Below are 14,093 nucleotides of genomic sequence, written 5' to 3' on the forward strand. Positions count from 1 at the left end.
GAAAAGTATTCATTTGAACGATCAAAGAACAACAAATTTTCAATTCTTCTTATCACATGGGAATTCATTGCACAAAAATGTAAATTAAGGAAGAGCGAGGTAAAAGAGCGTAGAGGTATAAAATGGACAGTAAGGTGAAATGAATTGGTAGGATAAAATGAAGAATGAACAAATAGTATATTGTGTCATCAGGATGGCAAGCGGAGATTTGTGAGGAGTATTGCAAAGTCACACGACTCATAAACCGACACTACCGTCCGAATGATACATACTATTTTTTGTTGCGAAAGCCCGATAAGGGAGACGGGCGGGTTTGGAAGCACAGCAGCGGGGTCCAGAAGGCGCACCCCCGCGGTGGGGCTGAGGGGGGGGGGCGGAGCCCCCCCTGTAGGAATCGACGTTGTTGTAGGAAGTAACGATTCACTAACACACGTGATTCAGTTAGACAAATCACAGTTTAATAAGACGTTTAACTATATATACAAAAGTGAAGGAATGTAAGAGATATATTGTGATCCACTAGGAGGTCAGTGTACGACTGGCGAGTTGAGACAGTTGTCGCTGGCCTCAATTCGCAGGTAGAAATTCGTAAATGGAATAAATCCGAAATATACGCGTGACAGCATTGGAGCGAGAGAGATAGCCTGATGGTTGTCGTTCAGCCGTCGATCATCTCTTGCTCGGTGTCCGTGGCCAGCGCGTGAGTGTGGGTGGATGTAGCGAGGCGCTACATGACTCCCCTGCTTAAGTGAAAAAGGAAGTTTTTCAGAGCTGTAACGGAAAATGATTATTCTCAGAACAGGTGAAATGTAATAAAGCAGGCGGAAATTTTTTTTTCCCGATAAGGAAGGTCAGTCAGGATAGACGTGAATTGTCGGTCTTCTCGCGAATTTGACGCTTTTCCTCGGCCTTTGAGTGTCGGTCGCCGTGCTCGTGCTCGGCTGCGGCTGATTCTGCTGTTGTTGAGGTTCGTCTGGTGCGTCTTGTTGCGGAGGTTGTCCTAGGACCTGGTCCATGTCCTCTGGCAGTACGCCGGTTTCAGGCGATCGATGGAGATTGGTGTGTTTTTGTAGCTTGCTAAACCTCCGGATTTGTACCAGATGACTAAATACTTGTCGTGACGACTGATTACATGGCATGGGCCGATGTATGGAGATCGGTATGCCATCCGTACGTGGTCATCGCGGACGAAAACATGAGTACACGTTGATAAATCCTTGAAGATGAACGTTGAGCGTGTACCGTGATGTGCAGCGGGGGTCGGTGCGATCTTGCGGAAATGTTCACGTAGATTTTTCAACAGGTCCGGTGCTGCCGTTTGTTGGTTTAATGGTACGAGGAATTTTCCAGGTAGACGGATCGGTTCCCCGTATGTTAGCTCGGCAAGAGTCATTTGAAGATCTTCCTTCCACGCGGATCTCAACCCTAGAAGTACCAGGCGAAGTGCGTCGTACCAAGCTTCGCCATGACATCGCAGTACTGCTTTCAGTTGGCGATGTAACCTCTCAACCAAACCATTTGATTGAGGATGAAATGGTGTTGTCATGATCCTTTTGGTACCCAGAATTCGCGTGAGCTCCTTGAACGTGTCTGAGAAGAACTGGCCGCCCTGGTCAGATGTGATCCTCAGTGGGATGCCGAAACGTGCGATCCAGTGGTAGAGAATCGCGTTGACTACTGTTGGCATCTTCGAGTCAATCAGTGGAACTGCTTCTGGGTATCACGTAAATCTGTCGACGATGGTCAAACACCAGTTGTGTCCTTTTGAGGCAGGAAGGCAGACTAGATCGACGTGTATATGTTCGAAACGTCGTGATGGTGTATCGATGTTAGCTATCGGTGTGACCGCGTGTCGTTTGATCTTGTTTTTCTGGCATTCTAGGCAGTGTTTGGTCCATTGGGAACAGTCTTTGTTTTCGTGTACCTTGGGGTCCAGGGTGAGCCATTGAATGCACCGAGCTGAAGACTTGTTTTCTCAGTGGGGCAGGAACATATGGGCGCACTGTATCTCATGACACATCACAGTGCAGTGGTTCATCCATTCCTGGGAGTTGCAAGCGGTCCCGTCGCATGTTCACGTCCGGTCGCTGGAGTAGTTGTTGGAGCTCTTGGTCGTCGCGTTGGGCATCAATCAGCTGTTGATTTGTGACAGCGGTTGTGACTGCATCTACTCGTGACAGGGCGTCTGCCACAACGTTGTTTGGGCCCGCGACGTATCTTATGTCTGTGGTGAATTGGACAATGTAGTCCAATCTTGTGTATTGCCAGGGTGAAGCTCGTTCTGGTTTCTGTTGGAAAACATGAGTCAGCGATTTGTGATCGGTGAAAATGGGCACATGGCGTTCTTCAAAGATGTGTCTGAAGTGCCGTACCGCCTCGTAGATTGCCTGCAAGTCTCTGTCGTAAGCCGCGCGTTTCTGCGAAGAAATTCCAAGTTTCTTACTGAAGAAGGCTGACAGTTGCCAGGAACTGTGATGCTTCTGTTGCAGAACAGCGCCGACCGCATGATCCGATGCGTCTGTGAAGATGGCCCACTCTGCCTCGATATTTGGGTGAGATAACGGAGTGGCCTCTGCTAGCGCTTGCTTGCTACGCGTGAACGCTTCTTCAAGGGCTGGAGTCCAGTCTATCGGATGTTTCCCCTTGACGTTCGTATCCTGAGTCGCGGCGTTGAGCGGGGCGAGGATCTCTGCTGCTCCCTTGATGAACTTCCGATAAAAATTCAGAGTGCCGAGCTATCTGCGTAGTGATTTAATCGTCGTTGGCCTTGTGAACTCCAAAATCGCTGTGACTCGATCCTGGGGGGGTTTGATACCTTGAGCGTTGATCACATGTTCAAGGAAAAGTACTTCTGGCTGTCCGAGAACTGATTTGGCGACGTTGATTATCAGCCCGTAGTCCTGAAGTCGTTGGAAAAGAATCCTCAGGTGCTCGCGATGTTGCTCTGCGTTTTCCGATGCTACCAAGATGTCATCTGTGAACGGGAACAAAAGTGGCAGATCGCGTGTGACTTCATCGATCAAACGTTGGAATGTCTGAGCTGCGTTTCTGAGGCCAAAGATCATGTATGGGAATTCGAAGAGTCCAAATGGCGTGATTATCACTGTTTCTGGATGTCTTCGGGTGCCACTGGAATTGGGTTGAAAGCTTTAACCAAATCTATGGTGGAAAAAATTGTTTTGCCATGGAGATTGGCAGCAAAATCTTCTAGGTAACGAACAGGATACTTATCTGGGATGGTCCTGTCGTTGAGTGCGCGGTAATCGCTGCACGGTCTCCATCCGCTATTTCTTTTCGAGGCTAGATGAAACGCAGATGCCCAGGGGCTCTCGCATCTTCTCGCGGTTCCCAGCTTCAACATACTGGAGAACTCGGACTGAGCGATTTTGAGCTTATCTGGTGCTATGCGATGAGCTCTGCAGGAGACTGGTGGTCCTGGGGTGGTTCTGATGTGATGGAGACTGGAGTGCTCCGCTTTTCTGAGCAATCCCTCTGGTTTCGCTATTGCCGGAAATTCCTTAAGGATTGACGCATACGGTGAATCTTCCTTGATCTCGAGGAGCTTGACAGACGTGGCGTGGGATCGCGCGGATTGGCCATTAGATTGGAGGCCTGTTGAGCCGTCAATGAGGGCTCCATTCCTCAAGTCCGGTAGCAGACTGAAGTGGTGCAGGAAGTCAGTACCGATAATGGGTTTACTGACGTCTGCTTCTACGAATCGCCATGTGAAGTCTCTGCGGAGACCGAGATCCGGCGAGATGGACGCGTAGCCGTACGTGTCGATGAGGGTGCCGTTGGCTGTGAAGAGTTTGTAACCGCTGCTGTCCCTCTGGTTTGCTGGCCGCTTGCAAGGCGTGACAGAAACGTCTGAGCCTGTGTCTACGAGGTATTGGATCCCAGTCGTCCTATCGGTGATGAACAGGCGGCGAGATTTCGAGTGAGGTGACTTCCGCCACTATCGTCCCTCTCTGGAGTTTCCTTAAAACTTACAACCAGGTTGACAGTTATGCGCATTATCACCATACTTGTAGTGATACCAGCAGATGTCGAATTTCTTTGGTACTTTCCTGGAGCTGAAGCGTTGGCGTGAGTTGCTGCGATGTCCACGCGAGTGATCTGAACGTGTGCGTGAACGCGAACGTGAATCATGCATTCGCAACTCAGCAACAGTTGCCGTCAGCTGTTCGATTCGCTCGAGGAGTGCTGTGTTGGTCGCGTTGTCAAATGAGGTAGTGATGGCTGCGACGCTGCTCGGGTGGAATACCTCGTGTACTCTGTCTGCCAGCTTCGCCAGGTCCTCAACGCTTGCGTTTTCCTGAGTTGCGAGCGTGGCTCTCGTCTGCTCGGGAAGATGAGATAACCAACGTGTTTTAAGGATCTCGTCGTCAATACCTGGAACAAGGCTTTTCAAGTGTCTGAGCTGCTTTGATGGGGTGCGGTCTCCAATGCTCTCATTGTCGAGTAATTGGATGATTTTCGCGGTCCTAGATTTTGTAAAGCATTTAATTAGTTCTGTTTTCAGGGTTTGGTATGGATGTATTACAGGTCTGGAGACAATCAAATCTTCGACTTCTGCTGCATGAGTTGTATCGATTAATATTACTGTTTTATTGTACTTATCTATCTCGGTTACAATCCCGATATCAGCAAACGGCGTCTCCAGCTGCGCGATCCATAGCGCGGGCTTTTCGGCGTTGAACGGCCTCGCAATGAGTTTTGATTTCATCGTGGTCATGGCAGTTATCAGTGTGTTGATCGTTTGAATGTCGGGAGACGTGGTCACCATACCGATTTTAAAATAAAATTCGGAGAGAAATAAAATTGAAAGTATAATGTGACCAAAATAAAGGCGGTATAAGTCTCTATTTATCATCAACACCACACAACGTCTCTGGGTGCTCAGCAATGTGTCGGTGTGAGGTCACAATAGTCACTCGGGTATAGCACTTTGTTTTGATTTTTCGGGGCCACTGAAAAAACCACGGATGACGCTCGAATATTCTAGAAGCTTCGAGATGCCGATGGAAACTGCTGTAGCGCGGGCTACGCAACGAAATTAATTGATTTTCAGAAGCGTGGCACTAATTTAAATTACACTCGCGGGATTTTATGCGGTACTCGAAAGACTGAAGCGCACGTGTTGGCCAGGGAAATGGATTTAAACACGGAGACGCGAGAATGGACTTTCGGTTGAAATTGCACGCACGTGGTCGCGAGAAATTTTTCACTTTCGTTGTACAAAACGTCGAATTTTCCTAATCAGATCACGTCGGGGTCACCAATGTAGGAATCGAGATTGTTGTAGGAAGTAATGATTCACTAACAGACTTGATTCAGTTAGACAAATCACAGTTTAATAAGACGTTTAAATATATATACAAAGTAAAGGAATGTGAGAGATATATTGTGATCCACTAGGAGGTCAATGTACGACTGGCGAGTTGAGACAGTTGTCGCTTGCCTCAATTCACAGGTAGAAATTCGTAAATGGAATAAATCCGAAATATACGCATAACAGCTTTGGAGCGACAGAGATAGCCTGATGGTTGTCGTTCAGCCGTCGATCATCTCTTGCTCAGTGTCCGTGGCCAGCGCGTGAGTGTGTGTGGATGTAGCGAGGCGCTATACCCCCACACTGAAAAGAACCAAATGACAAAATGAAAAAAAATACTTCGAAAAAAATTAGAATTGCCTTGCCGCAAAAATAACTAATAATTAACAAATTTAAGTATTAATACTTAAAAAATGGGGGAGGGCTTTTTCAACTTTCCTCCTCACCAAAAAGAATTTAAAAAAATAGTGGAGCTGCTGAATTTTTTAACAGAATCTGCCAAAAACTAATGGAAAGTTCAATAGAAATTCAATATAATTTTCTAGCGAATTGACTAGGTTTTCCTGTGAAATTTTTCCGTACATAGGAGAACATCAAAAGACTTTTTTTTAATTATTGGAGTTTTGATTATATTGTTTGCCAACATTTTAAAAGAAAAAAAGAATGAAATATGTTAAAAACTTAGATTCACCTAAATTGGAAACAAAAATTACAAGTTTCGCCATGAATATGCGAAAAAGTAGGATGATTGGACTCTGTTCTCCCAGAAAAGATGAAATATTTTTGCATAAAAGAGAAACACATAATTTTTTTCCGACCAAAACTCCCAAAAAAGAATGAACAAGATGGCATTCCACCTGTTCTGTTACCGACAGGGTACATAGAATCGCTCAATTGCAGACCCCAAGCGACACTAACATGTTTCATGTTTCATTTGTACAATAGTTATGAGGGTTATGCATCTAGTATCTGTATGATTTTACGAACCAACGATCGCTAAGCCTCACTTACCATACCTGGTCTCGGTTTACGGTATCGTCCCGCTAAACGCCATTTACCCTCCCCCCCTGAAAACAGCCATCGTAAGTACCACTTATCGGGCCTCAGTGACGAAAAATAAAATAACCGCCACACTCGAAAATTTACTCTTTGCTTCTGGGACCGAAAACCGCGATTTAATCGAGCGAAGCAAGGTTAAAATCGCGGTTTACAGGGCCTAGTGACGAAAAATAATTAAATTCGTTAGAATTATAGAATCCGCACGGTCGTCGGAGGGGGGGGGGAAACCTTCCCAGGAGACCAAAGAACGACGGTACAATGAAGGTATAGCGTCGTTGTTGCGTGGTTGATTTTTATTATCGATTTTGGGGCTAGAAAAGGGGGAATGACCTCTAAAAACATTATAAAAATTGATATATGAGGTGTTTATTCATATTGGTACCGTTAATTGCATTGTTATTTACCAATTGGATGAAATTATTTTTAGTGTTAAAAATGATGATAGAAGCTTGTAGGGGGAATGCCGCGAGATGGCGGTAGCGTCAATTTCCCGCTCGGATCGGTAAAGTCGACAGTAGTCGTAGACCAGGCTGGTCTGACCAGTCGTCTGCCGAGCTACAGACCGCGACAAAACTTTGAGACACCCATCTTTTTTTCTCACAAATCCATAGTAAATAACGATTGATAAAGCGCATATATTGTGACGTATGTTCTTACCTCTGCGGACGGTGAAAAATACGCAGCCCTCAGCGACGAATCAACAAAAAAAAAGTTGGACGCCAGCACGGGTGAACCGTGCAATTCAAACAACAAATTAAATCGACAATTATGCGAGACGAAAAAAAACAACCCCCGACAGCTCAGACAAACGCGGTGACGGCTGGGTTCTCGATACAAATGGTTGTTCTGGAGTTTCCGAAATGACTTGGTTTTCTTAACTAACAAATTATCTAAAAAAATGCAATAATCCGGGGAATAAATAATTTATTCAATAAACTCCCTTGTTCATTTCAATTCAAATGNCGACAAGTGGCGCCGCCGGTGAACTGTACTCGAGCTATCCCTCCAACGCGGGAACTCGATCCAAATACAAAAGCAGTTCTTTTACCACATAACGACTTTCTGGAGTTTCCCCGNCGAGACGAAAGAACAACCTCCGACAGCTCAGACAACCGCGGTGGCGGCTGGGTTCTCGATACAAATGGTTGTTCTGGAGTTTCCGAAATGACTTGGTTTTCTTAACTAACAAATTATCTAAAAAAATGCAATAATCCGGGGAATAAATAATTTATTCAATAAACTCCCTTGTTCATTTCAATTCAAATGACCCCTCAGAAAATTAATAACACAAATATTCAACAAAAGCTAAAGACTCGATAACTAGAAAATCCCTAACCAATGATTGGTCAAAATAATAAAATATNCGTCACCGCCGACAAGTGGCGCCGCCGGTGAACTGTACTCGAGCTATCCCTCCAACGCGGGAACTCGATCCAAATACAAAAGCAGTTCTTTTACCACATAACGACTTTCTGGAGTTTCCCCGTTCCCAGCTCCCTGGAGACCTGACATCCGAGGCTGCCGAAGTCCCTATATGTGGCTCGATACAATAACAAAAAAAATAAAAAACCAAAGCATTAGTCAGAACCCGAAATAAACCCTTTTGACTCTCGCTTCGCAGCNCAGCGGCAACTGAAATTGCCTCGGAACAGACAATACAAAAGGTGACCGCAATCAAGGTCAAATACGAATCACTCGAGCATTGACAAGACGCTACAATTTCACCTGCCGATGCGATGACGAAATGATACGACAACTTCAAATATCGAAAACAAAAGTAATTACCGAAAATTTCGAATATCAATGTAGTTCTCAAAATTAGTTCAAAACTAAATACATTATTTGAAAGGATTTGTTCTACCGACTCCTCATCCGATCGGTNCAAAAGCAGTTCTTTTACCACATAACGACTTTCTGGAGTTTCCCCGTTCCCAGCTCCCTGGAGACCTGACATCCGAGGCTGCCGAAGTCCCTATATGTGGCTCGATACAATAACAAAAAAAATAAAAAACCAAAGCATTAGTCAGAACCCGAAATAAACCCTTTTGACTCTCGCTTCGCAGCGATGACTTCTCGTCTGGATGGTAAATTTCACCGTTGAACGGCCGAAATAAAATAACACGTTACAATATATGAATAAATATGTCTTCTAAAGACGAATAAATTAGTCACAGAAACGGAATTGTATAGCGCCCGCGTAGGTGTGTGCGATATTCGGTCGGTGGAGGAGATGCGACAAAACTTTGAGGAAGAGATAAATTTTAAAAAAAGGGACAAAAATTTATTGATTTTTTTCAACCTAATAGCGTGTATTGCCTCCTTTATTTATTATAAGCTCAATCATTCTATCATGGAGTGTTTTGTATAAATTTTTCACATAATTTTGTTCCATCTTCCTCCACTGGAGTTCGTTTGCACTCTTCAAGTCAGATACGTTGTCAAATTGTTTCCCATTGGCGTACACTTCTCGTACCAATTTTGCCCAACAATTTTCCATTATATTTAAATCAGGAAAACGGGCTGGCCACTCCAAGATCTCAATATTTTTCTCGGAAAAGTATTGTTTCACAACACGAGCAGAGTGAACAGCGGCGTTATCTTGCTGAAAAATGAAATTTTCCCCACCAATTTGTCTTCTGAATGCAGTCAATTGTTCATCGATCAATGTGATGTACTTTGAGCTATTCATTGTCCCTGAAATGCATTTTATATCCGTCTTCCCTTTGTAACCAATAGCTGCCCAACACATAACACTTTTTCCACCAAATTGTCTGCGACTCAAAATTAATTGGCCTTTCCTCAAATCATGAAAATAGTATCTGAAACCATCCGGACCATCCAAATTGAACTTTTTTTCGTCAGAAAAAATCACTCTGTACCATTCTTCCTTCCACGAGACGTGTTCTCTACCAAATTGAAATCGGTCGTTTTTATGCTTTTCAGTTAGTGGGACGTTCGTGATTTTTTAATATGAAATATGAAATTACTATTTTATAAAATTTTACTAACAAAAATGGACGCCAGTCGATGTATTTATTTTAAGGAGAGAGCACCGACTCCTCTCCATAGATCTTCAACTAATAATATGATTTATCAAAATTATAGCTAACTCAGAAAGCCACAAAATTCTTATCTCAAGGGGAAGGAGGGACGATACCTCCTCTATGGGTTTCTCCTCCACTTTCACACCACAATGACAAACACAAAGTTATGAAAAATGATGACAAAGAAATATGATTTCATTCTAAATGTTACATGAATAATTTGTATTTTATAGACAAGTTTCGTGGAGGTTTAATTCCGGCAAATATCGATGAAAATACTATACAAACTAGAGATTGTAATATGGTTCTAACAAAATTTGCTTCTTAGCAAGAAAATCTCCAGAAAGGATACTAATAATTCTACTTAAAGTGAAATTAAATCCTAAAGCTTCAACATTTACATCCGAAATATCTTAAGGTCTCTCACAGAAAATCAGAATTATCTGGAAAACTTGGACGAGAGTCGTCATCAACTCCCAAAACTCAAAGTGACGACAACTAATGGCGGAACGAGCGAGAATAATGGACTCGCCCAAAGACGCTAACACAAAAAAAATCCACACAAAGTTGAACTTTCTTCAATTTTAACTCAATTTCGTGCTTTGTCCACCTGTTCATTGGAGATTTCACCTTCCTCCAGGATGAAGCTCAGCTCCGAAGACCAATATACAGAAAATTTACTTCAAAATATCCGAAAATTATACTAAATTAGCAGACGCAACTGCACGCCAGGCCAGTCAGGAGTCAACTCTACCCAAGTGGCTGCTGGGCCGCTTGGACTACCTGCTTGGGCCATTTCATGGGGGGATTTCATTGAGAGACAACCATTTTGATTCCCCCCCCCCTTTCATTGAGAGACAACCATTTTGATTGGATGTTGAAGTATTATAATAGTCGAAATTTCTAACAAAGAATATGAGTGGCTTAAAATTTTAGGAGCTTCTATCACAATTCGTAGAATACGAAAATTCTCTATATATTGATTTCTAACTGAAATTCCGCAAAAAATTTCTCGATGAACAAAAATATTTATATTGTGAGTTAATGTCTAGGAGTCTTCTGATGACTCCTGGTGGTGTTGGATGGGCGAAATGAAGGGGTTATCCTCTTTCGGGTGTTTCTCATGGCCCGGATACCCGGGACCTTTGTCATCCAGCGTTGGAGGCATTGGATCCTCAGTTGAAGACACCTGGTGTTACCATTAGAAATGGCTGTGCCCTGTAGAGGGACGCCATCATCCCATCCTCTCTCATGTGGGTCTGGACGGATTGGTCTAGATATTCTCTGGCCTCAAGAGATCTTTCTCAAGGCCTCCTCTTCTTTCTCGAATCCGTTGACTCGGAGTTGTACCCGACGAAGACGACAAAAGAAAAATAATTATGATCGAGAAGGATTTTTATAATTTTCCTTCTCGATTCCTCGGATTGAGAGTAACCTCCTGGTGTCTCAATAATTTTATTTTACACAAATATCAAATGTAATATAAAAAAAAATCAATCACAATATTTTAAAGCCTTGACAACCCACGTCGTCACACAGTAATTGATACATGTGATTTAATGTATCATCACTATTAGATAATGTGAGCAGGCAACCGATGGCTGTATTTCAGCAAAGTAGCGGGATACACTATATAGAAGTTTCCCATAAATAACATTTCTTCAGAATGGTCATCAGTCACCCGCATGTTGGTCAATATTCTGATGTGTTTATCCCTGATGTCGCTATCCAAAATTAATTGTTTATTCTTTAAAGGAAAATGAATACTACTCGTATTTCTCTTCTCTCCCTAGAAAATGGAAGAAACTGTAAGTATAAATGGATAAATTAACAGCCTTCGGTCAAAGGAAGAGATACGATTGTGTGAAAATCATTACTTTTAATTGTGATTGTCATTCAAGTGATTCGACTTTTAAAAAGAATTGAAATAAATTGCCTTTCCTGAAAATTTTGTCCAAGGAATGCTACCTAATTATCAATATGCTTGCCCTTATTCTGTACTCGTTACCTCAGATTTTATAAGTGGAATTTTTATGAGAGTACTGAATTCAGATGCAATAGTATATTCTAATACTAGTGCGTAAAGTTTCACTTGTTCATACGCATGTGTAATCATCTTTTTTGTAATACCTGCCGAGTTCACTTTTCGGAGGTTCTGTGGGGGTAAAGTGGGGGTTAATTTTTTACGTGGAGTACGTAAAACTGCATCAAAAGTATAAAGCTTCACGCACGATCTCTGAACTTTACATACGTCGTGCAGAAAATAACCACCGTAGTTGTAAGTGACCTATAACCATAGTTCCAACTTTCGTCACCAGGTGGCGCTGGTGTCGCTGTTGGTTTGGTGGGGGTGGTGGGTGGTGAGTGGGAGGAGGAGGTAGCGCTGGTGTCGGGTGGGTGGTAAGAGGGGGTGGTGTGTGGAAAGAGGAGGGGCGGAAAGAGAGGGGGGGATAAAGGCGGGAATCGTAAAATATTCGAGAAGAAGTATCAAGTGACTATGAACGTGGAGGGGGTAGCGTCTGGCGGGGCTTAATTAAACACAGCCGCAATTCGGAGCACTTGTCGGGAAGGGTCTAGTGTTAGGAATGCGTTAACAATAGACAATGAAACACATATAGAAATTTTACATTTTCTACAGAGTTTCATTCAACATTTCGATTACATTTCCAATAAATCCGCCGTTATAATAATTCTGATCAACATAAACAATCCAGAAAACCATTAGTGCAACAGCGCTCAAGACTAGAGTGGATAAGGGGATGGAAAAGCACATGGCGTATTTGTCTGTTTCTATAGTGATGTGATACGCAGGTATTCCATCCGGCGAGTTANTGGAAAAGCACATGGCGTATTTGTCTGTTTCTATAGTGATGTGATATGCAGGTATTCCATCCGGCGAGTTAAAATATTCAAATCCGTAGACAGGTATTGTAGTCAGGCCCATCGAGTTGATCGGAATGGAACACTCTGAGCAACAGCGTATCGACGAATGTCGGGACTTGCTTATCAGTAACGTTTATATCACCACCCTACTCCCGTTCTTGTTTCGATATAGGGTATTTAATCACTACAATTGTAATCTGGAAAGCTGGATGGTGTGTCAACTTGTAATTTTTTTCTTCTGAATTTTCAATCAAAGCATTTTTTAGATCGATTTACACAGTGAGAAAACGTCCAAAGGAGTGTTTTCAACGATTCAAGAGTGCGGTCTCCATGCGTTTGCCAGTCTAGTCTTATGTCTAGCTCATTTGGGCCATTATGACGTTATCCACACAATGGTCAATGGGACAATGCCCCCTGCCACAGAACAGAAACGACGGTTTTGGAAGAAAACTCTTGTTTTAAGGAATAGGTTAGGAAGAGGACATGATTTTGAGGAGATTTCCTATGAAATAAACGAATAAATTCTACAGTATATTAAATTGTTTATTCACACATTTTTGAACAATTTATCCTTTACTGGATAGGTTTATAAATTTTCTCTTAAATCTAGTGACGGATTTATTCTTCATTATTTTCTTGAACATTCTTACAATTAACTTGTCGTTATGTTCCCTGTTATCAGAGGATTGTTGCAAGAAAGATGACAAAAATAACCCATTACTAAGCCAGTGAAGGACAACACAATAGTGACCACACACGCTACTTGTGACGCTTTGGAGTTGTTTATGGTTGTATTTATAGTTTCGACAATTTCTTCTAAGACAGCGTGCAAACCTGCGATCTCTCGGTGGAACTCCATAGCTGTCAAAATTGTTTCCTTTCCCTCATGGTCAACGTACATCGCGACCCAATGTGTTCCTGGTAGACTGGAATCATCGGTATTAGCGATGATTGCACAAGGTTGGGTCGATTGCAAGGGAATCTTATCGGCTGGAAATACTCCTCCGATGGTGACATTGGTCGCAGGTAGAGCAGCAAGTAACTGTCGGGTATTCATACAATGACTGTAGTGGTACCTTTCCTACACCCGAGTCCGGCAACGTCAAGGCCCTCCTTCGGAAGTCGCGTCGGAACTAGTGGTGGCGTTAGATTTTCCTCCGAGATCGTATCGTTACTATCGCTGTGGCTATCAGAAATGTCGGAATTTTCGTCGTTACTGCTGAGCTCATGGCCCATTACTTGAGAGATGCGATATGCATCGACACTTCAAATTTTACTAATATCAGAATCCTTCAGCTTGACTTTTTCTGTATAAATATTTTGTCTAATCCAAATCTTTAATTTAACGGCGTTATGGCAAGCGCAGACATAGTCACCATGTAAATTCGATTCAGCATGATAGATACAACAACGCTTATTTTCTGGTAAACGCTTAAAACTAGGCGCATAATCTTCTAAATTAACTACAGGTCTCGATCAAATTCTTTGTAAGAACTTTAATTTTTCACGTCCACGCACATAGATTCTAGCCACATTTGTTGTCGCCTCTGAGAATTTGACTCACCGACTTGTATGGTGTGTAGCCATAGTCCCATTCCAATCGGTGGAAATTTGAGGTTCACCATAAATTTTGACGACGAGCATCAAAATCCAAATCGCTTGCTCCGCATGTGGGTGCAATCAGTCAATAGCCATTATGATTTCCCTCAACTGAGAAGATGGCGATTTCTTTAGGAACAAAAGTCCCCTTAGGCCCTACCAACCCTTGCATGTCA

General features: G+C 43.0%; 1 protein-coding gene across 1 annotated transcript; it reads right to left on the minus strand.

Annotated features, from left to right (window-relative positions):
• Positions 1 to 1,000: 1,000 nt before the first annotated feature.
• LOC107039693 lies at positions 1,001 to 1,687 on the minus strand. The gene has a single exon (XM_015259452.1). It carries the CDS (start codon positions 1,685 to 1,687, stop codon positions 1,001 to 1,003), a length of 687 nt encoding a protein of 228 aa, XP_015114938.1.
• Between the last annotated feature and the right edge of the window lie 12,406 nt (positions 1,688 to 14,093).

Source organism: Diachasma alloeum, unplaced genomic scaffold, assembly GCF_001412515.2.
Source record: "Diachasma alloeum isolate Michigan unplaced genomic scaffold, Dall2.0 Dall_scaffold_00303, whole genome shotgun sequence".
NCBI lineage: Eukaryota > Metazoa > Arthropoda > Insecta > Hymenoptera > Braconidae > Diachasma > Diachasma alloeum.